Source organism: Python bivittatus, unplaced genomic scaffold, assembly GCF_059951505.1.
Source record: "Python bivittatus isolate LINGU-HERP-01145 unplaced genomic scaffold, Pbiv_v1 ctg000320_np1212, whole genome shotgun sequence".
NCBI lineage: Eukaryota > Metazoa > Chordata > Lepidosauria > Squamata > Pythonidae > Python > Python bivittatus.
Window position 1 is genome coordinate 352,372 of NW_028277052.1, and position 26,293 is coordinate 378,664.

Consider the following 26,293-nt stretch of genomic DNA (forward strand, 5'->3'; position numbering starts at 1 on the left):
TCACCCACCAGGAGCACCCCAGGCAGGAGGAATAGACAAAACCAAGGTGGTGGGAGAGGGGTAAGGTCAGGTAGGCAACGCCGTAGCCCTAAGATTGGCACCAGGCCAGGCACAGCCAGAGGACTCCCTGTCCCTTCCTGTTCTGTTGAGAACCAGACAAACGAACCCACTGTTTGCGGCAGCTTCACTAAGACTTCAGGTGCAGGAGGCCAATCAGCACAAAACCTGGCAGTTGCGGTGGGGAGGAAGAGCGGTGGCCCCACGTAGGAACATTCACCCCCCAGTGGATGTGCTTGTTCCACAGGATGTGGTCAAAAGCGAACGCAGCTGTATTTCAAGGAAGGCATAAACCACCCCCAGTGGAGGTGCTGCCCTATGAATCAACACCCCGGGTAGCTACGTGCTTGTGCAAATGGCTGACTACCCGGAATTTGCACTCATACTTCACTGCTACCCTTCAGTTCAAACATCCACCACATCAGAGAGGAAGTTTTACAGCAACAACTTTTATTAGGGGAGGCATAGAAGGCACAGGGGACCAGTGCAAAGAACCCAATTTTAGCCGCAAAGAGGAAAATGGAAGATTAACCGGCCCGTTTGCTTTGCTAAGAAAAGACATTCCTGAGGATTCTGTTTGTCGCCACGTTCCCAGCGTGGCACCCCAGAGTGGGTTTGTTAAACAAGCTTAAAGGAGGCCTCTCCCACCCCAGCCAGCCCGCAGCTCTTTAGTTCGGCAAACAGAAAACGATTATAGTCATGTCTTCTCTGGCTCTACCAGTACTTGAGGCACTGGACCAGAAGCGATACAAGGAAGAGGTAGCACTTCACGAAATGAGGGCCCCACAGATCTCCATCTCAACAGACGTCTTGCCACCAAGTAAGTAACAGTTGGTGATTAAGTCTAAGGAAGGGGAACCTGGAATGGATTCATCGGTGGCGAGGCTTGGCAGCTCCAATGTGGCTGTATGGCCCGTAGTTGTGCTCCCTGAGAGGCTGGAAGGAAGAATATCTACATTTAGGGCCAGTGCAGGCAGTGCACACACTCACCTGCCTTGGTAGCTAAGAGGAGGAGAAGGCGGCTCTGGGGACACTTAGCCCTGGTCGAGCAGAGAGACACTGCTTTGCTGTTCCCCCACATGGCTCCTCCACTGAACAACTTTGGAGGTGCCATTCAGCTGCACAGCCTGCTTCATTTGGCGTTGCTGCCCCTTCTCCCTTTTGGTGGGGAGAGCAGACCCCACCACTGCCAGCATGTCCCATGCCCGTGTTTGCTGGAAGGAAAGTCGGTGCAATGGCCACTGGGGTGGCCAACTGTACCCCTGAAAGTACATTGCACTCTTACACAGGGTTAGTTCACCACGGATTCCTTAACATCACTGTCATCACACCAAGCTGGATCCTAAAGTAACATCCAGAGAGAGTTTGCACAGCGGGCAAAGCCAACGTGTGACTGGAGCTTGTGGTTCAGGACGTTGTGCAACTGCAGCTTAACAGGGTTGGGACAGAACAGGCTTTTGCAGTCTGCTGTCCATGGGGCACCCTTCCCTTCCAGGGGACCCTCTGTGGGGCTGGGATTCTGGAGGTGACTGACAGGTTTGCTAACTCCTTTTCCAAAGCCATCCCAGTCAGCTGGTATTAGGGCAGCCAGTTTCACTCTACAGCAACAATCACTGGGCACAGGTGTGCTCATACTTGGATCCAACCCTGCCCCATCTCTACTTTGCCAGGACAGACAGGTGGCCTAATATTCGTACAATATTGGGGGCTCGTCTTCTAGTGGGTCTCCCACTTTTTGCGGGATGAACTGGCCAGTCTCTGACCTGACAATCAGACCCAGCAGCACCCAAAAACCATTGGGAAGCTCTTCTGCTCCTCCCCCTGGGCTCAAAGTGGCCACTCTGGAGCAAGGGCATGACCAGGAACAATTTTTACTGGGAAACAGCTAAACTACTACTGATGAGGACTTTTATTTCTCAAGCATTTAACAGGAAAACTGCTCAGAAATGTGTGTCACATCCAGCAACTGTTTTGTTAATGCCAATGATTGCTGATTCTACACTCTGTTTCTTCCTAAGTTCTCCTTTAACTCTTCTTCAACACAGGTGCATCTAAAATATCCTCTTTGAAGACAACAACTCCTGCACTTGAAGTACAGCAGAAGACACAATCCAGCTCCCCTTTGAGCAGAGAGTACAGAAAGGAAAAGGCAAGAGGAAGTGGAAGCTCTCACCTGGTACAGCTGGTCGTTGGCCAACAGGCTTTGCTTATCAGAAGCTGCAGGGTCAAAACAGGAAGACTTAGTTCACGGGGAATGAAACAAGAGCCAAAGAGAGCAGAAAATGGGCTGGACCTCTGAGGCCAGGCAAGAAACAAGGGATGGCCATCTGGGCTGTAAGCAAGACGGCCCTTTCTTCTGGAGAATATGACCACTGTGGCCCTCTCAGGGAAGCCTCCCAGCACATGGCTGCCCTTTGCTGCCACTTCTCACCTTGGGATGGCCGGCCCCGCTCTTCCACAGCCATGTGGTACACAGCAACAGCCAGGAAGACGGTGGCAAGGAGGCTTGCCACAGAAATCGCCAGAATCGTGGTGTAGTCCAGACGGATGCAATTCTGGCACACTGTAGTAAAGGAGAATGTTGAACATGCATTCTGCACTCCCCAACATATACACGTGGAGTCCACACACGCTTGAACAGGACATGCGTCCTTTTATTGCAGAACAGCAATAAGCAGCTCTGAGCCACCAGAAACCAGGGGAACCCATTTCTGGGTCACTGGATGCTGTTACTAGGCAAAGATGACTCTTCCACAGAAAGGGAGGCCCAGCTGCAGCCCCCGATCTGCCCAACCCAGGGACTGCCCCAGGCCTTTACAAGGATTGGCAGAAAGACTACCCATGTCCCTAGGAAAGAGCAGGCTGGTAGGAGAGACCCAGAAACGCTAATCTGCTTTTCCTCAAAACATGAGCAGAGCAGAGCATTTGATATCCAGAAATATTTAACATTTCAGCCTATGGACACTGAATGTAAATCAGAGAGGTGGTTTGGCTGACAGCTTACCTTAAGAAAAATCCCCATCTGGACAAGCAACAGCTTGAGTAAAATGTTTGGTTCCATAGGAAGAACACTAACTTCATTTAAACAGCTAAGGTACAAACTCTTAGAGATATCACCAAACAAACAATGCTCCTTTTGAAGTAAGGAGGCAACCTGTGGCCAATTTGCCAGGCTGAGGATCTATTGCCTGGATCCTTTTTTCTGTGTTGTCTGTCAAGCTGTCCCCATCCTGTCTTGTCTTGCTCAAGACCACATGTGGAACAGGGAAGGGAGGCCCCCATGTCAGAGGCTAAGATGTTTCTTTCACCTGGACATGTCATAGCTTCACAGAGGCCAAGATCAGCTTGTTTCAGAAAAACCCCAGTGTCTGCCTGGCTGAAACAGTATGGCCGGCAATGCTGTTAGATAAAGGGGAGAGAGAAGGCTTACGTACTGCGGAAGAAAACTTGCAGAGATCTGTTTTTCTTATTGTTGTTTTCACACTCAAAGAAGCCTCTCGGGTCATCCATCACAGAACCCAAAGACAACTCCTTTCCTCGGTGGCTTAGAGGCATCCCGCCTTTTGTCCAGTGTGTCTTGTTATTGCCCCCTTCACATATTAGGAAAATGGTGTTTCCTTTCTGCTTTATGGTGATGAATTCTGCAAAACAAATAGGGTGGGGTGGGGTAGAGATCCCACGGGCAAAGCCTCATCAGTACCTCCAGGGTTTCAGGGGCCAAATAAATTATGTAACAAAACATATGGCCATTCAGGCTTTTTAGGCAACTGGTATTTCTTCTGTAAAAGCATAATGGCTTAATTATTGGTTAAAGATAACCAGCCCTTGTGCTTATTCCTAGTCCTGGGCCAATGGGAGCTGCTCAGCAAGGGCTCTTTTTGCATTTTGGTCCTGGAGGGGTCTGCTTCTGCCTTCTCTGTCCAGCTCCCAGGCATTAGCACACCAGAGGACTGGCTTGGGCAGTGGGGGGCTGGCCAGGTTGCCAGCTGAAAGTCTGCCAGGCCTCTGCAAGAGCCAGGAAACTGCTGCGAGCCCCTGGGGTTGAAGCCTTTGCTACTGCTTCCCTCCTGCACTGCCTGTCCTCCCTTGTTTGTCTCAGGGCACCTGCCTTCCTTCTGCAATGTGTTTGCTTAGCAGATAGTCCTAGCGAAGCCACTGAGGCTTCCATCCAAGCCTATCTTGGCAGCCGTGATGTGTTTAAGGCCCTTTGTGTTCCCACCCAGGAAGGACTCTTGGTGAGATCTCTAACCAGCCAGGAAAACCCCTTTCTTTCCAAATATTCTCTTCCAAACAAGCTGTTTCCAAACATTCAGGATCTTGAAAGTTCCAAAGCAAATCCCAAATAAAAGAGAGCCAAAATTCAAGCACACCAAGTCACTGGCTGGGCTTGTGCATCATAATGAGACTTAATGATTGACATCTTCATGCATTGTGCAAACCCAGACAATTATGGTATACAGTAAAGCATACCCACACAAACTATGGCTGAACCCAGACACAACTCTACCCTATTTTAGCTCTTTCCAAGCTGCCTCCATGGTTTTCCTTCTTTTAGGAAACCTGGATAAACCGTACCGTTTTCAGACGCTGCATTTCCACTTATGCTGATGCCTGGAAGAAAATAATTTAATGCTGAGAAACATGGAGCAAAACAAACATCCTGGGATCAAGAAAAGCCAATAGTATCACACCCTAAGCCTCTACCCAGTTGTCCAAGCAACACCAAACAGTTGAACGTCTACTGTGGGGAAGCAGTGAAAAGGGCAAACTCCACCCTACATGGCACCAAGAAAGGAATGAAAAGAAGGTGGCAAACTCTAATGGAAGATTGATCATCCCTCTTCCAAAAGGGTGATGTTGGCTTGAGAAAGGGAACATTTTTGTGTCTTCTTAATTTCAAAAAGAGGAAGCTAAGGAGAAACATTATCGAGGTGTTTAATATTAGGCAAAGTCTGGGGAAAGTGGGCAGAGAGAAGTTTTTCTCTCTCAAAATGCTAGAAATTCAAAACAAGCACACAAAAATAGTTCTTGATATACCATGTGGCCATGGCCACTAGCAGATACAGGACCCCCTCAGAGAGTGGAAGGGGAGGCATCTCCTGATAGCTTTTGGTCCTGGGAATCTGGCAGACCACCCAAAGGCAACGTCCCCATTACTGCCTCTGAATGGGCTGCCCTCCTCAGAGGGCTGCATTCACCTTTGCATTCAGTCACTTCCTCCAAGAGCTAGCGGCATAAATGTCCCATTCCTCATTTATCAGGTTGGTGAGACAGAGTGAAGGTGGCTGCACATGGTCAACCTGGGTGTCTCCAGTGCCAGGTCAGGTGTGGGGCATGAGGTGGGCCTGCTGCTTTCAGAATGAGGCATGACACGGTTGTGGGGTGAGCAAGTGTTCCGAATCAGAAGCACGGCCGGGTGCAAACCCAGAGAGAAATCCCTGAGCAACACATGACAGTGAACTAGCCGTCTGGCCCTCATGCCCTCCCACCAAGAATGCCAGTCTCCCTTTTTTTTCTTGCCAACCTGCCCACCCTCACCCCCCACTATCAGCCCTGAGGCCACAAGTCACCACTCTCTCACTACTGGCCTTGGATTTAAGTCCTACCTTGGAAGAACAGGGCAACGAGAGTGGCACACAGCAGCTGTTTCTGCCCTCCCATGCTTGTGGATGGGGGAGCCAGATATGTCGTCCCCCGCTCGTGGGCACAGGCAGCAGGTGGCTGTCTCCTGCCAGGTGAAAGGATGACTGGGCAGGAAGATGCAGGGAAGTTTCTTGCAGTCGGTCTGCAACAGGAAGTCTGTGGGTGGGGGCTTTTCTGCCCCGCCTGTGTGCATTCACACACAAGGGAACGAAAGGATGCAAGAGATGCCGCAGAGAAACCGCTCTGCTGAGAAAATGAAGCTGACTTCCTTGCCCCTTGAATGGCAAACACAGCACCTGATCCTCTGCTGCTGCGGCACTCCGCTAAGGCACCCCCACAAATGAGCCCCGGCAGGGGGCCCTGCTGTTGGACAGCCATCAGGCACGTTGTCCCTTTTGGCCCACGCCTGCAGAGAACTGCTTGGCGACCCAACCCGAACCAGCGGCTCGGCTCGGTTCGGCGCAGGGCCCTCGGTCAGCCCACAACCTTTGGTCTAGAGCAGTGTTTCTCAACCTTGGCCACTTTACTATGTGGGGACTTCAACCCCCAGAATTCCCCAGCCAGTATTCCTCATGCTGGCTGGGGAATTCTGGGACTTGAAGTGCACTCATCTCAGAGCCGCCAGGGTTGAGAAACACTGCTCTAGACGCGCTGTCTGGCTGCAAGGCTTGAGCCGGAAGGGCCGCTGAGGCCCTCCCGCCCCGGGCTCAGGCCGGTCCCCAAGCGGGAGCCTCCCAGCCGAGGGCGCCGGCAGACCTCCAGCGACGGGGGTCCCCCTTCGCCCCCGTTTGCTCGAGCGCCCCTCTGGGATCCGCGTGCGGGGGAAGCGGGAGCCAGCCGGACCCCGTATCCCCAGGTCCCAGGGCTTCCTTCCGCGCGCCCAGCCGCCCCTCCCGGAGCCCTCCTCGGACCAGGGGCCCGGAAGGAGGCAGCCCAGGGCAGGGCCCCTTTCGCCCCGGGAACCGCGGGAGCAGGAGGCGGGAGAGCGGCTCCCGCGCCCAGCCGCCTCCGTTGGGCGCGGCCGACGAGCCCCCTCTAGGCGCGGCGCGGCGCGGCTCTACGGCCGCGCTTCCGGCGCCCTCTGACGAGCTCCGCGCGGCCTGCTGGCGTCACGCGTTGCCAAGCTCAGCGCTGTAAGGCGGCGCGACTGCTGCTGGGCCTCGGCCTGCTCCTCGCGCGCGCGGTTCCGCTGGGGGCGCCCGGGGCTGCGGGCCCTCCGCTCGTCGACGGAGTCGCGGCCCTCCATGGAGCTCGCCCGGCGGGGAAATGACCGACCACGAGAACAATAACAGCATCTCCCGGAACCCCTTCGCAGCCCTCTTCAGCTCCGTCGCCGACGCCCGGCAGTTCGCCGAGATCCAGAAGCAGCAGCCGCCGCCGCCGCCGCTGACGCAACCCGCGGGTGAGCGAGGGGGCCGGGCGGCTGGCAAGGCAGCCGGGCTGGAGGGCGGCGGGGCCGGACGGCCTGGGGCTGCGGGGGACTAGTTTAGGCCCCTTTAAGCCGCCTCCCCTGGCCCTGGTACGGCAGGCTCCATACGCGCGGAGAAGTAGTTTGCGCGTCCTCTTCGGCTTGCTTTTTTCCTGCATCTGCCAGCGTAGCTGCGTTCGGTATTTGTATAACGGTGTTACCATAACAGCCATTTTGTTTCTTTGTCGTTTATCCAAAATCCCGTTCCTATTCGGTCACTGGTAACTCAGCCTCCACCAATCTACCTGCAAAGTTAGACAATTTACTTGAAAATTTAGCCCAATTTTAGGACAGTGTGGATGGTCAGCAACAGAATTGAAAAAGAAATGCAAGATCTTAGTTGATTAATTCATTGGGTTAATACTAATAACACTAATTAGAATAGCACAACCTGGCAGGTATTAAAATCCTGAGTGTTAACTTTTTCCTAGCTTAATTCCAGCTTCTCAAATGGCAAATCAATGCAAGAGCAGAACAGTTAGGACAGCCGGTTAGGTGGCCTCTTTGATTTTTGCTTTCCAGAAGTCATGAGGATTGTTCTGGAATTCCCAGGAGAATAAAGTCTCGCGTATGTGTTATTGGCAGGCAGACTCTGCACTTTTTTCACAGGAAGGAACCCTGTTTTTATGATTTATAATTTGTTCACTTGCTGGGTTGGCACCTGTAAAGAAAAGCACCCTTACTAGGCTTCTGATGCTGTGACAGCCCAGACGAGAGGCACAGGCCTTGGAGTGACTGCTGAGTTGGTGGGTGGGCCAGTTGGGGCCAGGGTAGGCTGCTTATTGACCAGCTGTGCTTCTCTAATAGAGGAAACCTCGGCCAGCCAAGATGATTCTGACAACAGTGTGTCTGAGAGTCTGGATGATTGCGACTACTCTGTGGCTGAGATCAGTCGCTCCTTTCGCTCCCAGCAGGAACTCTGTGAGCAGCTCAACATCAACCACATGATCCAGAGAATCTTCCTGATCACACTGGATAACAGTGAGTTCGGAGGCGTAAATTGCCAGAATCCAGGTTGGGTTGCATTAAGGTGGAGGGGAGCCACCAGACGCCAGACCCAGCATGGTCTGGTTTTTGACCCATGAATGCAAGTTCAGTCTCCTCTCCTGGAGGAGAACAGTTGTTGATCTCACACAGCATCTCTGACTTAAGACACATCAAAGGGAACAAAATCTGTTTGCCCAAAGAGTTGTATAAATCTCCTGGCAAAAACGACTATGTATGTAAGATGGAAGTATCGACTTCCATTCTGTGAGCAGTTAAGGGGAGCTTCCATTGGATGCAAGGCCAAATTTACTGATGTGGATTTCTGCATCTTTACGGGCTGGTCAGCATATTGCAGGGGTGACAAACTTCACCCTGATCTGCTAGTAGTGATTTGAAAATTGCATATGCTGACTGGGTGGTATTTTCTGCAACCATGCTGCTTCATCCTCCTGCTCCAATTGACTGTTATGCTGTAGGTTATGGCTTGGAAGGATTCCTGTCACTGTCTTTTCAGATGGTGCTTTGTTGTCCCATTCCATTGGCCCTAGAGACTGCTTTCCTTTAGGCTATAGAACCATGCCATCCTCAACTCGGTGCCCCCTATTATATGTTGGGAAGTCTGGGAGCTGTAGTTCAACGCGTGAGAGCTCCATCTTGAAGAAGGCTGTGTTTTAACATCTGCCAAGCCAAGAAGCCAAAATGCATATGAGTTGAAGTGGTTGATGGGGAGGGAGGAATGGTTTTGAACATGGAATTCTTTTGGGATTCTGTTGTTGCTGCTTTGGTGATTTCTCCTTCTCTAGGTGACCCCAACCTGAAGAGTGGAAATGGCATTCCTGCACGGTGTGTCTACCTGGAGGAAATGGCTGCAGACCTTGAGGATCAGGACTGGCTGGACATGGAGAATGTGGAACAGGTCACTGCATGCAAGCATCTGATGGGGTTTTCACTAGACTGGAGGAAGCCAGCTTTGGTCTTCAGACCAACTGATCCCTGTGCCTGTGGGAAGGAAAAGACGCTTCCCCAAGCCAGCATACCTTGTGCCTAGAGGCCTTTTGCTGCCCACTTACTATGATGTTTGCTTGGTTGGCTTTATAGTCCCTTTTTTTGAATCGGGCAACTTCACCTTGCATGGAACAGTTGGGTCCTTTGAGCTGTCTGCTTCTTATCTGATAATCAGGTTGATTTGGAGAAGCGTGTGAAAGACCTGGCTGGTGCTGCATTATGTCGTTGCATAAGCAAATGGATGTGAATGAGATCTAGGCTCTTTCTCCAGGTGCTGGGAGGGAGCACTTATATTCTGGATTGATGTGTTTCCCCAGGCTCTTTTCACCCGACTGTTGCTCCCAGAACCAGGGAATCACTTGATCCACATGACTTCAACTGGCATACAGAATCTCTCAGCAGAGAGAGATGCAGGAGAGAAGCACATCCTACGTTACCTCTTTGCCTGCTTCCAGAGGGCAAAGGAGGAGGTGGGTCAACCCTCATTATCGTGCCCAAGCAGCATATTGTCCTGAACAGAATGGGCCAGAGATCACCTGTTCTCCTCTGTTCTTCTAGATCACCAAAGTGCCAGAGAACCTGTTGCCTTTTGCAGTGCGTTGCAGAAATCTGACTGTGTCCAACACCCACACCCTCTTCCTAACCCCAGAGATCTACGTCAACCAGAATGTCTATGAGCAGTTGGTGGATTTGATGCTGGAGTCATTAAGAGGAGCTCGTGAGTTGGCAAAGGCTGATGCCCCAGGATAAGCTAACGGGATCCAGTTCATGGCAGCTCTCCAAATATATCCTTTTTAAAAACTCATACTCTCTCTCCCCCATAGACTTTGAAGATGTAACAGAGTTCCTGGAGGAGGTTATTGAGGGGCTCACTATGGATGAGGAAGTGAGGACTTTTGAGGAGGTCATGGTCCCTGTCTTCGACATCCTCTTAGGGCGAATCCGGGAGCTACATCTGTGCCAGATCCTGTTGTACTCTTATCTGGATATGCTCCTCTATTTCACCAAGCAAAAGGATATTGCCAAAGTGAGTCCTTAGTTGTCCCACCCACCCCCAGATGAATTAGAATCCCCTGATGCCTTCACCTTTCACCTGGGAGAAAGGCCAATCACTTTTCTCTGCCTCAATATTCCAGGTGGGTGGTATTGGAGTGAAATTCTGATATGACCAACAATCGTGTTCTGTTCAGGTTTTTGTTGAGTACATCCAACCAAAGGATCCAGCCAATGGACAGCTGTACCAGAAGACGCTGCTGGGAGCCATCTTGAACATCTCATGTCTTCTGAAGACACCTGGTGTGGTGGAGAGCCATAGCTACTTTTTGAACCCCTCCCGATCCAGCCCTCAAGAGATCAAGGTGCAAGAATCCAACATCCACCAGGTGTATATTCCTATTCCACTCCTGTTCTGCTTGTGTATTGAAATTAAACAGTGTTGAGAGGCAGAAAAACAGCTGCTGATGACATCTGCTCTTTCTTATGCTATGTCTTCTTATGCTTACTATCCAAGTATGATCAGGCAGGTCTGTGGCTATTCCATAATCCTTGGCTTTCAACACCTTTGAATATGACATTGACTGCCTTCTATGGAAACCATCTGGGGTGTTGGGGAGACAATTAAGATCCAGAAAGTGCAGTGACAGGTGAAAATACCAGAATTTGGGAAGGGAGCTGAGGAATGGCTCGGTGGAAGGGCACATGTCTTAGATGATCCCAGGTTCAGTGGGTCTATGCATGCATACTGATGTTAAGACCTACTCTCTTAACAACAGTTCATGGCTGAATTCCATGAGAAGATTCATCAAATGCTGAAGAACCTGCTGCAGCTCTCCCCACAAACAAAACATAAGATCCTGGCCTGGCTTGGAAACTGTCTTCATGCCAATGCTGGGCGCACCAAAATTTGGGCCAACCAGATGCCAGAGATCTTCTTCCAAATGTATGCCTCAGATGCCTTCTTCCTGAACTTGGGAGCTGCTCTCCTCAGGCTCTGTCAGCCCTTCTGTAAGCCCCGATCTCACAGGCTTCTGACATTTGACCCTACTTACTGTGCTGTGAAGGAACTGAATGAGGAAGAGCAGAGGCTTAAGAATGTGCACATGAAAGGTGAGTCATCCCTCCCCTCCACCACCCTCCAGTAGCAGGTGAGAGAGGAGTTTGCTGGCCAAGGGTAGAAGAGATGTTATGAGAAATGATTCCTCTTGCTCCAGCTTTCTCTGATAAATGTTGATGTTGACAGCTGCTGAAGAAACATTTCTCTTTATTTTCTGTAAGGTTTGGAAAGAGAAACCTGCTTGATCCCAGCTCTAACTGAGCAGGAACCAGAGTTTGCTGCTAGCTATAACCTGGTGACGGAGAACTTGGTACTGACGCAGTATACCCTCCACTTAGGATTTCACAGGTACACGGACTCAGTTGTAGGTGGAAATAGTGAAGGCTTTGGAAATACTTTTTCACACAGCTAGTAACTTTCAGGCTTTGGCAGAACGTAGCTCAAAATCTTAATAAACTCCAATGACCTGAAATGCTTCCTTCTTAGGTTTGCTGTTAATAGGATACTGGGGCTTCTCCTGATGTAATAGCACCAAACAGGCCATGTTTATGTAAACCAGTTGATGTTTCCATGCAGGGAAGGATCTTTTCTTGGTCTACTAGAAGATATGAGTGGATGGAATCAAAGTGAATTATCATTCCTTCAAACTTTCTTTTTTTGTTATGGGTCCCTCAAGTCAAAGCAGCCCTCCAGAGATAATGCAAAAAATCCTTGCATGCCAGCCCTTGCCTCAGCTGGCTTCAACTCTCATTGCTGGCCTCCCTGGTTTTTCTCCTTCTGTCACAGCCTTCCAGCTATTTGTAGTGGCCATCTCGTGCTTTTTATGATAGTATTGGTACTTCTAATTTTTGTATGTATTTTTGTTGCTTGTATAGGTTGCATGACCAGATGATCAAACTGAACCAAAGCCTTCATCGACTGCAGGTTGCATGGCGAGAAGCTCAGCAGACCTCTAGCTCCTCAGCTGACAATCTCCGGGAGCAGTTTGAGCGTCTCATGACCATCTACCTTTCCACTAAAACAGCTATGACAGAGCCTCAGATGTTGCAGAACTGCCTCCATCTGCAGGTATCCATGGCTGTTCTCCTGGTCCAGCTGGCCATTGGAAACCAAGGGACTGAGCTGATGGACTTGACCTTCCCTCTGCCAGAAGTGAAGAAGAGTGCGCTGGCCTATGTCCCAGGTGACTGGCATTCCTGTGCCTGGCAAGAGATTTACCCTCTATAAACCTCGGTTGGGGGGAGGTTGTTTACATAATGGATTATGAAACCATGAGTACTTGCTCATCCCAGGGGCTTCCCCAGCATTTTTATGATTGCTGTGAAGTGTGGCTCCTTTGAAAACAATAAAATACAGCCTCACATTGTCACTGGACTCAGGTGGGTTTGGGCAGGTGCCAGGATGAAGCCTGATATTTTGCAGTGCCCAAGGCACTTGACAGGATCTTACAGTCTTTTGGTGTTGGCTCACGCCTGGCTGATTTGTAACACCGTCCTTGTTGTGTTATGATGCTGGAATGGAATGAAATAGAATTGTAAAAGTGTACATCCACAAATAGCAACTTCCCCCGCAAAACATGCATGCTTGCACAGGTGTATGTCTGTTTCCCATACATCCTGTATTGTTGGAAATATTTCCCCTCTTGGGTATTTTAGCCAAGAGCACTGGTCTTGAAATACCTTTGGCTTGGTTTAATCAGGGCTGTTAGTATTACACTCTCCTACTCCAAAGGAGATTTGTAATGCATGAGTTCATCTTTGTGACCCCAGTAAGTGATTGTTCTTCTCACCCTCAAATGATTGCACTCACAGGGAAGGAGCAAGTGTGGGGCTTGTAGCTGGACATTCTTAGCAAGAGTTCACTTGGGGCTTTGTATTTGCAGAATTCTTTGCTGACAACTTAGGTGATTTCTTCATTTTCCTGCACCGCTTTGCCGATGACCTCCTAGAGCCTTCAGCCGACTCCCTGGAGCATGTGCTTCATTTCGTGACTGCCTTCACAGGGGATGTGGACAGGTAAAAGCCTCCTTTGATGGCTGGAGGGGTGTGAACACAGGCCCACCTCTATAGTCAAGAAGTCTGTTTGCCAGTGGAGAGCAAGATAGCTTTAGACAGGAAGGAAAATTGTGACCCCAATAAACTCAGCTCTGATTCGGGCATTTTCTTGAGTCTCCAAGCAGATAAATTTGGTTGGCTTGGTTTTGACTCTGTTTGGCTGCTTGAGGAACTTGGCCCATGGTGCGTGAGAGGGAGTGGTGCAACAGCAATCATAGAAGTGTTGAGGTGGGGTGGGAAGCCACTGTTGTTCATGATGATGACACAAACTGTTGTGAGCAACCTAATGCTTGTCTGTTGGGAGGCTCCAAGAGTCCCTCCACTGCTGCCAAACTGTCAGCAGAAGTCAGGGAGTGGCAGGCAACAGCCTTGATAGAGTTTTGGGAAGACTGTGGAGGTCTCAGCCCGCTCCTCCTGGCAGAATGAAGAACCCACATTTGAGAGCCAAGCTAGCTGAAGTACTGGAGGCTGTGATGCCCCACCTGGACCAGGCACAGATCCCCCTTGTCTCAAGTGTCTTTCATCGCAAAAGAGTCTTCTGCTCCTACCAGCATGCTGCCTACCTTGCTGAGGCGCTAATTAAGGTTTTTGTGGACATTGAATTTACAGGTAAGAGGGGTAAAGAGCTGGGGGGGGTTCCTCACTTGCTCAGTTCCTGCCACTTAGTGCAGTCCCTTGAAAGAAGTGCCATGAATCCTGCTGAATCCGCTTTGCTGGATCTGAACCCAGATTTCATATTTATGGTGATGGAATGAAAAGGGCTTGTCTTTTCTTCTGAGTCTTTTGAGACTTTTATTCCACTCTGGTCCAAGGCACCTCTTCCCCTGCTGCCTTTTGGGGCCTTTGACTGCTGCCTCCTGTGAAGGGGGAAAGAGCTGATCCTCCACTGTCCATCCTTTGTGTGTTTGGGACATGCAGTTTACGTAACACAAGGAGTTGCAGAGAATAAAGCCTTTATCAGTCCTCTAGTATCTCCAGATTTTGCATTATGGTCCTTCTCCTGTGTAGGAGATCCCCATCAATTTGAGCAGAAGTTTAATTATCGTAGACCCATGTACCCTATCCTCCGGTATATGTGGGGCACTGATTCTTACCGGGCAAGCATAAAGGTAAGGGTGTGAGGTATGCAAACCATATGGGCTAGGACTGTGATAGTGCTTTGGAAGAAAACAGCCTCCCCACTGTCCATCTCTTTGCACTGTACAGGCACTGGCTGATTATGCCTCCGAGAACCTTGAAGCAATGGCCCCCCCCCTCTTCTTGCGTTTTCTTAACCTGCTTATGAATGATGCCATTTTCTTGTTGGATGAAGCAATACAGGTAAAGCATTATTTGATGGGTGGAGGTAGCGAAGTGGGAGAATATTTTGACCCCAAGCTCTGTAAGACTATTCTTTTTTTGTAAGAGAGATTCTTCAAAGAGTTGCCAATTTTGACACCTTCAATGCAGTGCAGAGCAAGTTGAGATGGGGAGAAATTGTGTGGCAGTTTCATGGAGCATTTTCCGCTGGGGAATTACTCACCCCGTAGCAGCTGAGGAGACAGAAGGAAGGCTTCAGTTGCACAGCCACTACTATCAAGAGAAAGTTTTTCTGGGAGGGATATGCAGTCTGGAGATTCTTTGGACTTGGCTTCTGTAGCTCCAGTTGTCCACACTTGTGAGGTTTATTCTCTCTTCTCCAAATCTACAGGAATGGATCTCCATGACACCTCCATTTCCCACTCACTGAACTTTCTCCACCCACAGTTCATTCCAGAAATGAGGTCTAATTGATCTGGTTCCAATTCCCCCATTTCTGTGTGATGTGTGGGGTGTTTTAATGTAGTGGTTAAGATGTTGGGGAGACCCAGGTTGTAGTCTACCCTCAGGCCAGAAGCTCACTGGGGGAGTTGGGGCCAGTCACTCTATCTCAGTCCAACCTTCCTCACAGGATTGCTGTTCTGGGGAAAAACAGGAGGAGGGAGCCTTGTATGCAAAACCGTTTGCTCCAGGGAGAAAGACACTTCTGAAGACAGCTGCATGACCACTGAACATGATTGCAGCATCCAGCACAGATCCGCTTTCCTTGCTGATGCCTATTTCAAATTTCTCTGCAGTACCTGAGTAAGATCAAGATCCAACAAATAGAGAAGGACCGGGGCGAGTGGGACAGCCTGTCTGCAGAAGTGCGGCGTGAGAAGGAAGCCAGCCTGCAAATGTTTGGACAGCTGGCTCGCTTCCACAACATCATGTCCAACGAGACCATCGGGACCCTAGCCTTCCTGACCTCAGGTAAAGGCCGCGTGTTCTTCCTGGCGGGGAACACTGCGGGAAGCAGCGCTGCTGACAGAGCCTCCTTTTCATTGCAGAGATCAAGTCTCTCTTTGTGCACCCTTTCCTGGCGGAACGCATTATCTCCATGCTCAACTACTTCCTCCAGCACTTGGTAGGCCCAAAAATGGGGGCCTTGAAGGTCAAGGACTTCAGTGAATTTGACTTCAAGCCCCAACAACTGGTTTCTGACATCTGTACGATTTACCTAAACCTGGGGTAAGTTGCATGCTGGAAAGGAAAGATCCACTGGAGGTGCTTCTTAGGAGGAGGACTAGAGGGCTTGGCCTTACGCACCCAGAGGTTTAGTGAATGCTGAAATGTTTCCTGTTGAAGAGCAGCCAGAAACCCACCAGATGACCCTGTCAGAGTAAGAATTTAACTCCTCAAAGCCAATGGATGGCCATTGGAGAAGATCTCATTGTATATGAACTGCCAGTAACTCATTCTGGTGCCCCCAATACTGCCAGTGAGGAAGAACAGGAAGCCCCTCTCACGTTGTGGTCCTCCTCTAATGGAGCGAAGGAGAGGGTCTTTGGCACACTCTGGTCCCACAGACCTGAAGGTAGTACATTGCACAATACAGAAATATTCTTGAAAGGATTCTTGAAGAACATGGACAAAATGGCTGGCTAGGGCTTGTGGACTTTTATTGCTTTTCTATGTAACAATCCTCTCTGTCAGGCCTGACTGCAAATGGAAGGGAAACGGGGCTGTGCTGTGGAGAGTGCCATTGACGGGGTCTGCTGCTGTAGTCTTGTGTGTACCAGTCCAAGGGGACTCTCTGGATCTTGGCTACAGTCAGCAGGATGGAGGCATGGGCTTCCTGTCCCATGTCAAGAATTTGCGCTGTGGGCCAGGCTTTTTGCTCATACACCCTACCTAGGAAACTGGAACTTTGACTAGGCTGGTCTCTCAGTGTATGAATGCTATTCTTGCTGGCTCATGCAGTGTGCTAAACAAGGTTAACAAAACAAAAGCTGTGTTCACATAACATGCTATGCTCAAGCAAATCATTTTGTGCTTTAACCTGATGGCCAGTACACACATGCTGATACAATGGCTGGGCCCCTATACCTGGCTGAATCACTTTAAGCTAGCCTAGACAAACATGTTGCATAGACACAACTGTTCTATGTGTTGCTAAGGGGGAGGCTGTCAAATTCTTTTTGGTCTACTTAAGTGCTGGTAAAAGATGAAAACAGAAGGTATCCCTGAAGGGAATAGCCGTGAAACTATCCTGTCTCTGTTTTTGGTTCAGGCAGATCAAATTTGGGTGAAGTCCTCCATAAGAAAGATTTAAATCTGGTTACATTCTACCTCTGGGACTAGAAAGATGCTCTCCACAAAGAGATCGTAGAGGATGGAGTTGCCTTCTGAATAGGAGAAATTACAGTGCAAATAGGCAAGAGCTATTTCCCATAAGGTTCCACAAGTCTGAAAGGGCTTTGGTCTCACCTTACATAAGGCTGTGGAAGTGCAAGAAAGGAACCAGGATAGGCAAGCAGAAATGAGAGTGCCAAATGGAGAGCAGGTTTGCTTGCCTGGGTCAGAGGGCCTCAACATCCTCTTAACCCTTTTCTCTGTTTCAGTGATGAAGAGAACTTTTGCGCCACGGTGCCTAAGGATGGGCGATCATATTCTCCAACTCTTTTTGCTCAGACAGTCCGAGTCTTGAAGAAAATTAACAAGCCTGGCAATATGATTGTAGCATTTAGCAACCTGGCAGAGCAAATTAAGGTGAGATGGGAAAACTGTCGATCTCCCCTCCCCAAAAATCTCTCTCTAAGGACAGCCTGTTTGTTCCTCATCCCTTACTGTAAGTATTATATGCTGAAAACCTTCAGTGCACCCTGGGTTCTTACTGAGCAACATTTGGCTTTAATCTCCAGAGAGAACTTTTGTGCCCTTACAATGGCCACAAGGCATTCAAAAGTCAAGGAGACATGTGAAAATAGAGCTGAGCAGGAGCAGCAACCTCTTTTTGAGAGCAGGAGTTACATTCCTCACTGTAGCTGAGAACTGATTTTATTGCAGTGTGGTAAAAATGCAGTTAAGAAATCTCTATGGTTCAGCGAGGCTCAAGAAAACAACTCTGTCCTTATTAGTTGTGCTTCCATGGAAGCAAAGAACCAAAGCAAGGGCTGTGCTTGGGCTCCTGCCTCTGCTCTGTTTCAGTTTCTGGCAGGGCAGAGGTGGCGCCTAGGAATGGTTTGGCTACCTTTTTAGCAGCACTAGCTGGTACAGCCAGGGGTGGCAGGTTCTGGGAGTTGTCTTGGGTTTGTCAGTGAGGCATTTAATTCTGCAGGGTAGACCAGCAGGGGGCGCTCTGCTGATTCCTGGGTTTGTTCCTTCAGTCTCTTGCAGATCGCCAGCAACAGGAGGAGGAGACATACGCTGATGCCTGCGATGAGTTTCTGGATCCCATTATGAGTACCTTAATGATGGACCCAGTGCTGCTGCCTTCCTCTCGGGTCACTGTGGATAGGGCAACGATCGCTAGGCACCTCCTGAGGTATTTAGAAGGAAAGGCAGAACGGAGGCAGGTGGCAGCGGCATGCCTACCTGCTTCATTTCCCTCTAGGGAAGAGTGAACATGTATTAGCTTTGGAAACTGCCATTCACCCCCTTGCAGGATGCTAGCAGTGCTGACTTCCAGAGGTATCCCTGCATCCACTGGTCAGTTCCAGTCTCTCAGCCCCTTAGTGCTTGGGTCTGCTCTGTCCCAAGGCCTGGTATTGGTAATTTTCTGTAATAAGCGGATTCCTACTGCTATCAGAAACCACATAGACACTGATGGTTGGATGTTAGGCATGTTGGGGTAAGAACAGCTGATAAGGGCTCCAGAACTGTGATCAAATTAAAAGCAACCCTGGGCTCGGCTAGAAGATTGCAAGCTTTTCCTCTTTGTTGTGTGGGAAACATTTAACATTTTCTAATGTGTGAGGATGTGCATGTCTGTGTCTACTGAAATTGGTGGCATTTTCTTCTGCTCACTGGTTAACAGCTTGGTTTTACTGTCACCTTCTTCCTGCTCTCTTTCTGCAGTGATCAGACAGATCCTTTCAATCGCAGTCCCCTCACCATGGACCAGATCAAGCCAAATACTGAACTAAAGGAAAGGATCCAGCAATGGCTGGCAGACAGAAAGAAGCAAAAGGAGCTTGTGGGAGGGCCTCTGTGACTTGGCCAGGGTGCTGTGGCCCCAGCTGGCTCTTCCTGGACCCAGGACTGATTCTGATTGCCCCTCCTCACTGTCTCCGTAATGATGAGGATTAAGTTCCCTTGGGCCCCTCTGCCCTTTTCTGTGGTTCCTTCTATTTAGGGGTCTTCCAGAAACCTTCTCCCTTGAGTTTGGTTTGCCTACTATACTGTTTTCATAAGAATCCCTCACCATGTTGGGTTATCTTTTGTTGCTGCACCAGTTACTGATTTTCCCCTTGTTATGTTTAAGGGGAGGAAGAAAATCTGCATTTACTCAACTGGGACAGAGGGTTTTTTTGTGCAAAGCCATCGTGGTAGCATGGTGATTTGTGGCTTACTCTGCCAAAACAGGAGCAACCAGCATCTGTAAGGAATGGTTGGGTAGAACAAGACATGGGAGAAAGGGGGCCATAACATTTCTCCTCTCCTACAGTTTGACCTATCAAGCAGCTTTCATAAGCCTTCACTGTTGCTCTTGCTTCCAGTAACTACTTGGGAAAACACTGTGAACAGATGATGCTCGTGCAGGTGCCCTGTAATTCCTGCCTGCTTTAATACAGTACCTGCTGCATGTCAAATGTATGCATTGTGTACATAGTATGATAGCTCCCTTTAGATCAATAAAAAGTGTTGGGTGTCCACTTGTTTTTAGCTGCAATGCATTCGGGGCTATCCCAGGCCCTGCTTCCTTAAGGCTTCAGGGTGAACTCGGAATTTCCACGAAGAGGGGAAGACCTGAGAGGACGTGACCTGCGGACTGATAACTCTATTAGTGTAAACTAAATAAATAGCTAACCGAATGAATGAATGACTGAAGCAAGCCAACCCAGAAGAGCGAGCCGAGGAAGCCACGCCCGAGCCAGCCGGGCGCACGAAGGCTGGGCCCAGCGACCCCGCGGAAACCCGCTCGCGCCTTCGCCCAGAGGAACCGCCGGCGGGCCCCGTCTGCGCGGAGGGAGGCCGGCCGGCAGGCCGACGGCGCGGCCCTGACGCGAGCCCCCGCTCGCCCTTACCTCGACACCTGCCCTTGCTCGCGAGGCCCTGCTAAAGGCCTCTCCAGAGACGGCTCCGCCGCCGAGTCTTCCGGGGGGAGCGGGGCTTCGGGGAATCCAGGGGGCTCAACTCAACGAACCGACCACATAAGTAAGCATCCCCCCGCCCGGCCGAAAGGCCCAGGTCGCTCGCGGGCTGTAGAGGGCCGCCCCCTCTGAGCGGAGTCCTCGTCCCACCGGCGCCTGCCGTCGGGTTGCCCGCCTACGGAGGGCGCATGCGCGCGGGCACGCGCAGTGGCGGCCGCGGCGAACGCCTGTTCGGAAAGGACCCCAGGGGCGGGAGTGCGGGCGAGGAGGCGCGGCCTGGGCAGCCTCAGCGGGTCCTCGCGCGCGCCGGGCTCTGACCTTCAGGGCCTCCTTCCGGCGCTCGAGGGCTCCGCAGGGCCGCGGTTCCGCCATGGCGCAGGCCGTGCAGAAGCTGGTCAAGGCCGTCTCCACCAAGGGACCGCAGCTGCTCTCCGGTGAGGGGGCGGGGGCCCAGACTGCGGGCGCGGGCGGGGGGGCAAGGCCGGGGCTCTGGCCGCCGCAGCCGGTGAGGAGCAGCCGTTGGAAGGCGGCCGCTACTCCGTTCTGCTCGTGCAGAGCCCCTAGTCGGGCTTGGGCAGGGCCTGCCCGCCCCCTTGAGGAAGGGGAGACCCCCAGGTCGTTCGCGGGCGGGGTACCCGGGTCTCCCCTGGCTTAGGCGAGGGACCGCCGACTCCTCCGCGGCGGGCCCCGGGTTCTGGAGCCTCCCCAGCGATATGGAGTTGTCGGGGTCTGCGCTCAGGAGGTTGTGGGCTTTCCGGTAGACCGAGGGCTAGGGAGGAGCCGCTGCGGCGCGGGCCGCCTTAACAGAGGACTAGCGCCAGGGTCGCAGGACAGAGCGCGCTGCTCTACGCCACCCTGTCCAGCCTGGGTTGCCACAGGAGAGGTAGTCCTCGAGCGCCTGTATCGAGTTATGGGAATTGAGACCGGAATTTCCGTCGCTAAGCGATGCGGTCGTGAAGCACGCCGCCATGTGACCGCATCGTTTAGCGGCAGCACTCCGGGCACTCCCCATTGCCATTCTAAACCGAATCCCACCAATTGTTAGCTGAGGACCCACCCCGATCCAAGCCATTCCTTGGTCCCTCCCAGCCTTAGTTTTTCCAAAGTAAGGGACTGCCTCCCCTTCAACTCCCCCCAACCACCTAGTCCCCCCCAAGTTCTGGCCTTTTGGCCACCTGCAGCCTGCCTTGCGCGGCGGCAAGTAGCCCCAGAACCGTGCAGCTGAGGGGCTGCTTGCCGTGCTGTGGCTCAGGTTGCTTGGCACATCACAGCTCTGGGGCTGCAAGAAGCCCCTGAGCCACAGCTTGAAGCCGCAGCCACCCCAGCACAGCCCCACAGCAGAAAACTGCAGCTGCCGCAGGAAGCCCCAGCTGTTGCAGCCGCCCTCACTGCTCTGCACTCTGAGACCCCTACCGCCCTGTGCTCCACTGCCCCAGCTGACCTTCACCGTCTCCCTGTTCCTGATGAGGTGTGGCCAGCCTGGCCCTTGGTCTTCCTGAGGTCTTGCAAGGGAACTGTGGCATGCAACCTCAGGAAGAAGGCCTTGCATGGCCAGCAGCTGCCTTGTGAAGGGGCAGGCCAGCCACGCCTCATCAGCAGCAGGAGCAGGAAGATCGTGAAGGTCAGCTGGGGGTGTCGGGCCATGGAGTGCAGGGGCCAAAAAGGCAGAGATGGGAGGGAATAGGCGGGGGAGTTGAAGTGCCCCTGCAGCTGTAAGTGTGGGCGGGCTGCCAGGCCCCCAAATTTTGATCTTGTGACCGCGGGGTGCTGCAGTGGCCATGACTTTGGGGACCAGGTGTAAGTACCATTTGTTCAGCACCACCATAACTTTGAATTGTTTATTTATTTCTAAATTTATATGCTGCCCGTCTCCCCAGCTTACAATTAAAATCTAAGACTATAAAAACAATAAAAATATAAATATCCCCAATTAAATTCACAAGTAACAGTTCTATAAAAGCCAGCATACAATTCAAGATGATGGAGAGAGCAGTATCAATCATCCCACCAGCCAGTGCCAGCAGTGCGAGCCCTGAATGGTTCAAGTTCAACACTTACTGAATGAATGGTCATAACTCAAGGACTACTTGTACAAAAAGAATACTGAGGAACTGGAAAAAGTATGGAGAAGAGCAATGAAGATGGTGGGGGGCTTGGAGGCTAAACCCTATTAATAACAGTTAAAGGAACTTGGTCTGTTTAGCCTAAAGAAGAGAAGGCTAAGGAGATAACAGTCTTCTAATACTTGAAGGGCTGACCCAGGAAGAAGGTGATGTATACTCCATAGTGCCTGGGGATGGGACAAGAACCAATAGCTGGAAGCTTTACAGACAGATATCCAAACTTGAAATAAGGAAGAATACAGTATTAAGCAGAGGATCCACCTGCCTCCTGGAGTTGTGGGGGCTCCATCACTGGAGGATTTCAAGCCAGGTTGGGACAGCCCCTTGTCTGGGATGGTCTGAGGATTTGTGCTCTGGGCAGGGGGGTTGGACTGGAAGACCTCCAAGGTCCCTTCCTGCCCTAGGATTCTAGATCCAGTGACAAGAAGCCCACCACTATTCTGAGTAATTAATGCCTCTGTTGAACTGTTTAACTAAGTTTTCTTTCTAATGTTTAGTCAAAATCTGATTTTTTCATAACTTCTTTATTATGCGTCCTGTCTGCTGGGGCAATAGAGATCTTGTTCTCTATCTGTTTGACATACTATCAGACATTTGAACCTTGCACTTGCATACTCAAGGCTTAATGTTCCCAATTCCTTCAATAAGTCTTCAGAGGACTTTGTAGTCTTCTGATCATCCTCACTGTACTTCTCTGAGCACATTCCAATTTCTCTGAATCCTCTTTAAATTGTGACGTCCAGAACTGGCCACAATATTCCATATGGGCACTGACTAATACAATATAAACTCTTAATTCCTGTGATCTAAAACCATGCTTTTGTTGTTGCATCCTAAAGATTACTTTTTTTGCAGCCATATCACACTATTCATTCATATTCAGTTTGTAATCTACTATTTTAAAATCTTTTTCATGAGTACTCTTGTTGAGCCAAGTATTCCCCATCCTGCACCTGTGGATTTGATTTTGATTCCTAAGCAAACAATTTTGCATTTCATAGTTTTATTATGAGCCCATTTCTATAAGCTATCAAATCATTTTGAATTTTATTTCTGTCTTTTAGGGTATTAGTCTGCTCAACTTCTGGCCATCTGCATATTCAATGAAGAATATGGGACCCTTGTTGTGCCTCACCTGATATCTTATTCCAATTTGACAAGAAATCACTTATGAGCTCTTTTTGAATTGAATTTCAAGCTAGTGTGTTTCCACCCAATTGCCATTGAGCCCACCTTAACTAGCTTGCCAATCAGAATGCCATTGGATACTTTGTCAAATGCTGTGCTGAAATCAAAATACATTACATCTGGAGCATTTGTACAATGTAGTAAGGATGCTGCTTGATCAAAAAATGAGATAAATTTAGTGCGGCATTGGTGATGTCTAGTTAACTATTGTGTTGTTTACAATTGCTTAGAGATTCATCACTTTATGATCTAAAATCTTCCCAGGACTGACTGAAGTTCCCTGGATCATCCATCCTCCCCCATCCATCTCTTTTTAAAGACAGAGCCAACATTTGTCCTCTTCCAGTTCTATAGTATTTTGCCATTCTCCAGAATTTCTCAAAAATTACTTAAAGCTTAAGCCAGACTATCAGTAAGTTCCTTCAGTACCCTTGGATGGCCCTCAAGATTTAAACTCATTCATTTCTTTCCTGATTGCATTTCTGTCAGTCTCAGGCTTCGATCCTGCCCCTTTGTTCTACTTTCCACAGCTGCCTGGAAAAACATGTTCTCTTATTGGCGAAAACTGAACCAGAATAGAACTGAGTAGTGCTGCCTTTTCCTTGTTACCTGTTAGCATTTTGTAATCTATTTCAAGTGACTGATTCTTTTCTTTTATATTTAACATAAACACATGTGAGTGCATATAAATACACACTCCCACATCCAAATTAGAACTATTGTGAATGTTTGTAGGAGAAGGTTTAGCTTCCCATTCCCCCTTTAATTTCTTGTACACCTTGTGGGGGGAGAAGTGAACCAAAACGTGGAGTACCTGGATCAGGCCTCTTTTGTGGACCCAGTCTGAGGGCCTGTCTCTGGGTTCTAAGGCCAGAAGAGAAGCTTAACCCTCTCTTCTGTGTTCAGATAGCACAGTCTAAGAGTTGCCCAAGGATATTTGTGGGACATTTAGAGTTTAATCCTAATCTGGCATTTACTAGGATTTTGAATTATGTGATAAATGATCCAGTTAAGTGTTGTGCGAACAGACCCTGTAGAGAGCAGGAAGAAGAAAGACACCCTTGAAAAGCTGCTAGTCTTTGTTTAAAGCCTAGGCCAAATTCCCATTCCTATTATTCTCCAATTCCCCCCCTCCGAACTCAACTGTATCTTGTCATTCTCCACCTCATTTTATTCTGACTCTTGCATGTGCACCCTGGCTGAATTCACACAGTGCATTAATAACATACAATTGCTGTTGTCACAAGCAAACTATATTATGACTTAATATGTTAGCCTGTTCATAGAAAATGCTGACAGTGGTGGGTTCTCACCACATGCTAAATTGCAAACAGTTCAACCCCATTTTAACCTACCATGTCATGGAAGTCCAGCCTTTTAATTTAGAAGATTTCTGCACAACTGCCACATCAAAGGCTCATCTGTGCCATTTCTACCTGCATACAAATTAGAGAATACTTAGAGGCTTCTTGGTAAAACATCAGCCTTTCTTGAGCACTACAGTTTTCTCCCTGCCTTGGGCCTGCCAACCTAGAAGCTCCTCTTCTGTGCTGCATTTTCAGGGTCCTGGCTGAGCTGGGGCGTTGCCTACAGATCAGTTCCCCATTGACCTTCTGACACAAAAGGTGACTTCAGCTACTTCTTTCTTCCAGGTCTTCTGTGGGTCACCCTGCTAGTCTGATCAGTGCCCTCAGTGGCTGCCCATTTTTTATTCCTCTTGAAGCCAGCTCTCAACTGATAGATGGCATTATTTAAGGGATCTTTAAGTGGCTTTCAAGACAGCCATGTTATTGGCCTTTCAGCTCACAAAAGAATCTGTCCTATGAACCAAATACTGTGTTTGTCACTTGTCACGGCTAGAGACAAATTCTTTCTGTAAATATTATACCGTAAAGGCTAAGCAAAACATCACCATCAGGCTAGAAACACTTTCCTTTTCTCTTCCTTAGCATTTGCCATTTGCTCTTCGCCTTATCCTGCTCTCCTCTTTTCTAGCTGCTGTAACTTACTCAAGGCCTCGGCTGGACACTTTCTGGTACTATGCCAAGGTTGAGCTGGTTCCTCCAACTCCTGCTGAAATTCCCAAGGCGATTGAGAGCCTGAAAGCATTGCTGAAGAGCTACCCGACTGGGCGCCTTGCACAACTCACAGTCAAGGTAACTATGTGCCGGCAGATGCAGCTCACAAAAGCCTAGTTGGAAAAGGTGCTTCCAGACTCCTCCTGATTTCCTGATGCCATAGACTAACATAGCTCTCTTCCTGCAATGCCTAAAATTAACTCCATCAAGTACCATCATTGAACCAGAGAGAGTGGAAGTTGGGGGGGGGGTGTTAGAAGTTCAAGCATGGGATAGTTTTCCGTCCCATGGAGATAGGGGGATCAGTGAGTCTTCTGGAGTAGTGGTTATATTAAATTGAATAAATTAAAATGTTTCATAGTAATTTAAGTGTGAATTATAATGAGTGATAACTCGTTAGAAGACCTCTTGGTGTTGCTTGTACTTCACTGGAACAGAGGAACGGGGCAGGGTGATTGCTACCATACCAACAATTGTAAAAAATATATTTTTTTTTTTCCTTCCAGGAAGCTCTGAGGAATGGTTTGGTGGCTACTGAAGTACTGATGTGGTTTTACATTGGTGAAATCATAGGCAAACGTGGCCTGATTGGATATAATGTCTGAAGAACTTCCTTCTTTTGATTCCTAGTAGTGTCTTGATAATATTAAATTATGGCACTGAGATTAAACTGTCTCTGCTGGTCATGTTTACATTGTGGCAGAACTAGATGATCACAGATTCATAGAATGTAAGGGCTGGACAACATCAAGTCCAACCCTGTCCGGTACAGGAATCCATGACTACAGCATTCCTGACAGAAGGCCATCCAGACTCTGATGATGACTTCAAAGCCAAGCCTAAAACCGTATTAAAATCCAAGCAGTTCTCCCAGATATTGCAAGCAATATAGATTGGACTGGGCAGGATCCTGTTCCACTAGGAAATGCGAAGTAGGTAGAATTAACCCTGAATCTCCAATAGTACTGTATAGGAGAAATAGCCTAGAATAACTTACATTTGTTTTTCTCATACATAATGTTTAATGCCAGAAAATGTTTTAAA

At 49.4% G+C, this 26,293-nt stretch overlaps 3 protein-coding genes across 5 annotated transcripts; 2 read left to right on the forward strand and 1 right to left on the reverse strand.

The window, feature by feature from the left end:
* Positions 1 to 486: 486 nt before the first annotated feature.
* LOC103064192 (T-cell surface glycoprotein CD3 delta chain-like) lies at positions 487 to 6,373 on the reverse strand. Of its 2 annotated transcripts, XM_007424244.2 has the most exons (6): positions 5,664 to 6,373; positions 4,633 to 4,668; positions 3,492 to 3,698; positions 2,489 to 2,620; positions 2,231 to 2,274; positions 487 to 993 (listed from the first exon to the last, which is right to left on the reverse strand). In XM_007424244.2, the coding sequence occupies exons 1-6, from the start codon at positions 6,076 to 6,078 to the stop codon at positions 928 to 930; spliced, it is 900 nt and encodes a 299-aa protein (XP_007424306.1). In that variant the 5' UTR covers positions 6,079 to 6,373; the 3' UTR covers positions 487 to 927. The 2 variants fall into 2 exon arrangements, with proteins under 2 accessions (XP_007424306.1, XP_087994940.1); XM_088138814.1 differs by lacking the exon at positions 4,633 to 4,668.
* A 456-nt stretch (positions 6,374 to 6,829) lies between these two features.
* Positions 6,830 to 19,422, forward strand: UBE4A (ubiquitination factor E4A). Of its 2 annotated transcripts, XM_007424245.4 has the most exons (19): positions 6,831 to 7,102; positions 7,976 to 8,149; positions 8,959 to 9,071; positions 9,478 to 9,630; positions 9,719 to 9,878; positions 9,985 to 10,187; positions 10,351 to 10,542; positions 10,933 to 11,266; positions 11,435 to 11,561; positions 12,089 to 12,396; positions 13,096 to 13,228; positions 13,689 to 13,876; positions 14,276 to 14,376; positions 14,474 to 14,587; positions 15,364 to 15,538; positions 15,616 to 15,796; positions 17,170 to 17,317; positions 17,935 to 18,092; positions 18,626 to 19,422. In XM_007424245.4, exons 1-19 carry the CDS (start codon positions 6,967 to 6,969, stop codon positions 18,759 to 18,761), a joined length of 3,234 nt encoding a protein of 1,077 aa, XP_007424307.1. In that variant the 5' UTR covers positions 6,831 to 6,966; the 3' UTR covers positions 18,762 to 19,422. The 2 variants fall into 2 exon arrangements, 1 of the variants encoding a protein (XP_007424307.1); XR_015795817.1 differs by lacking the exon at positions 18,626 to 19,422 and having other exon boundaries at positions 6,830 to 7,102; positions 17,240 to 17,317; positions 17,935 to 18,072.
* A 710-nt stretch (positions 19,423 to 20,132) lies between these two features.
* Positions 20,133 to 25,919, forward strand: ATP5MG (ATP synthase membrane subunit g). The gene is made up of 3 exons (XM_088138815.1): positions 20,133 to 20,294; positions 25,167 to 25,327; positions 25,756 to 25,919. The coding sequence occupies exons 1-3, from the start codon at positions 20,231 to 20,233 to the stop codon at positions 25,852 to 25,854; spliced, it is 324 nt and encodes a 107-aa protein (XP_087994941.1). The 5' UTR covers positions 20,133 to 20,230; the 3' UTR covers positions 25,855 to 25,919.
* Positions 25,920 to 26,293: the final 374 nt, after the last annotated feature.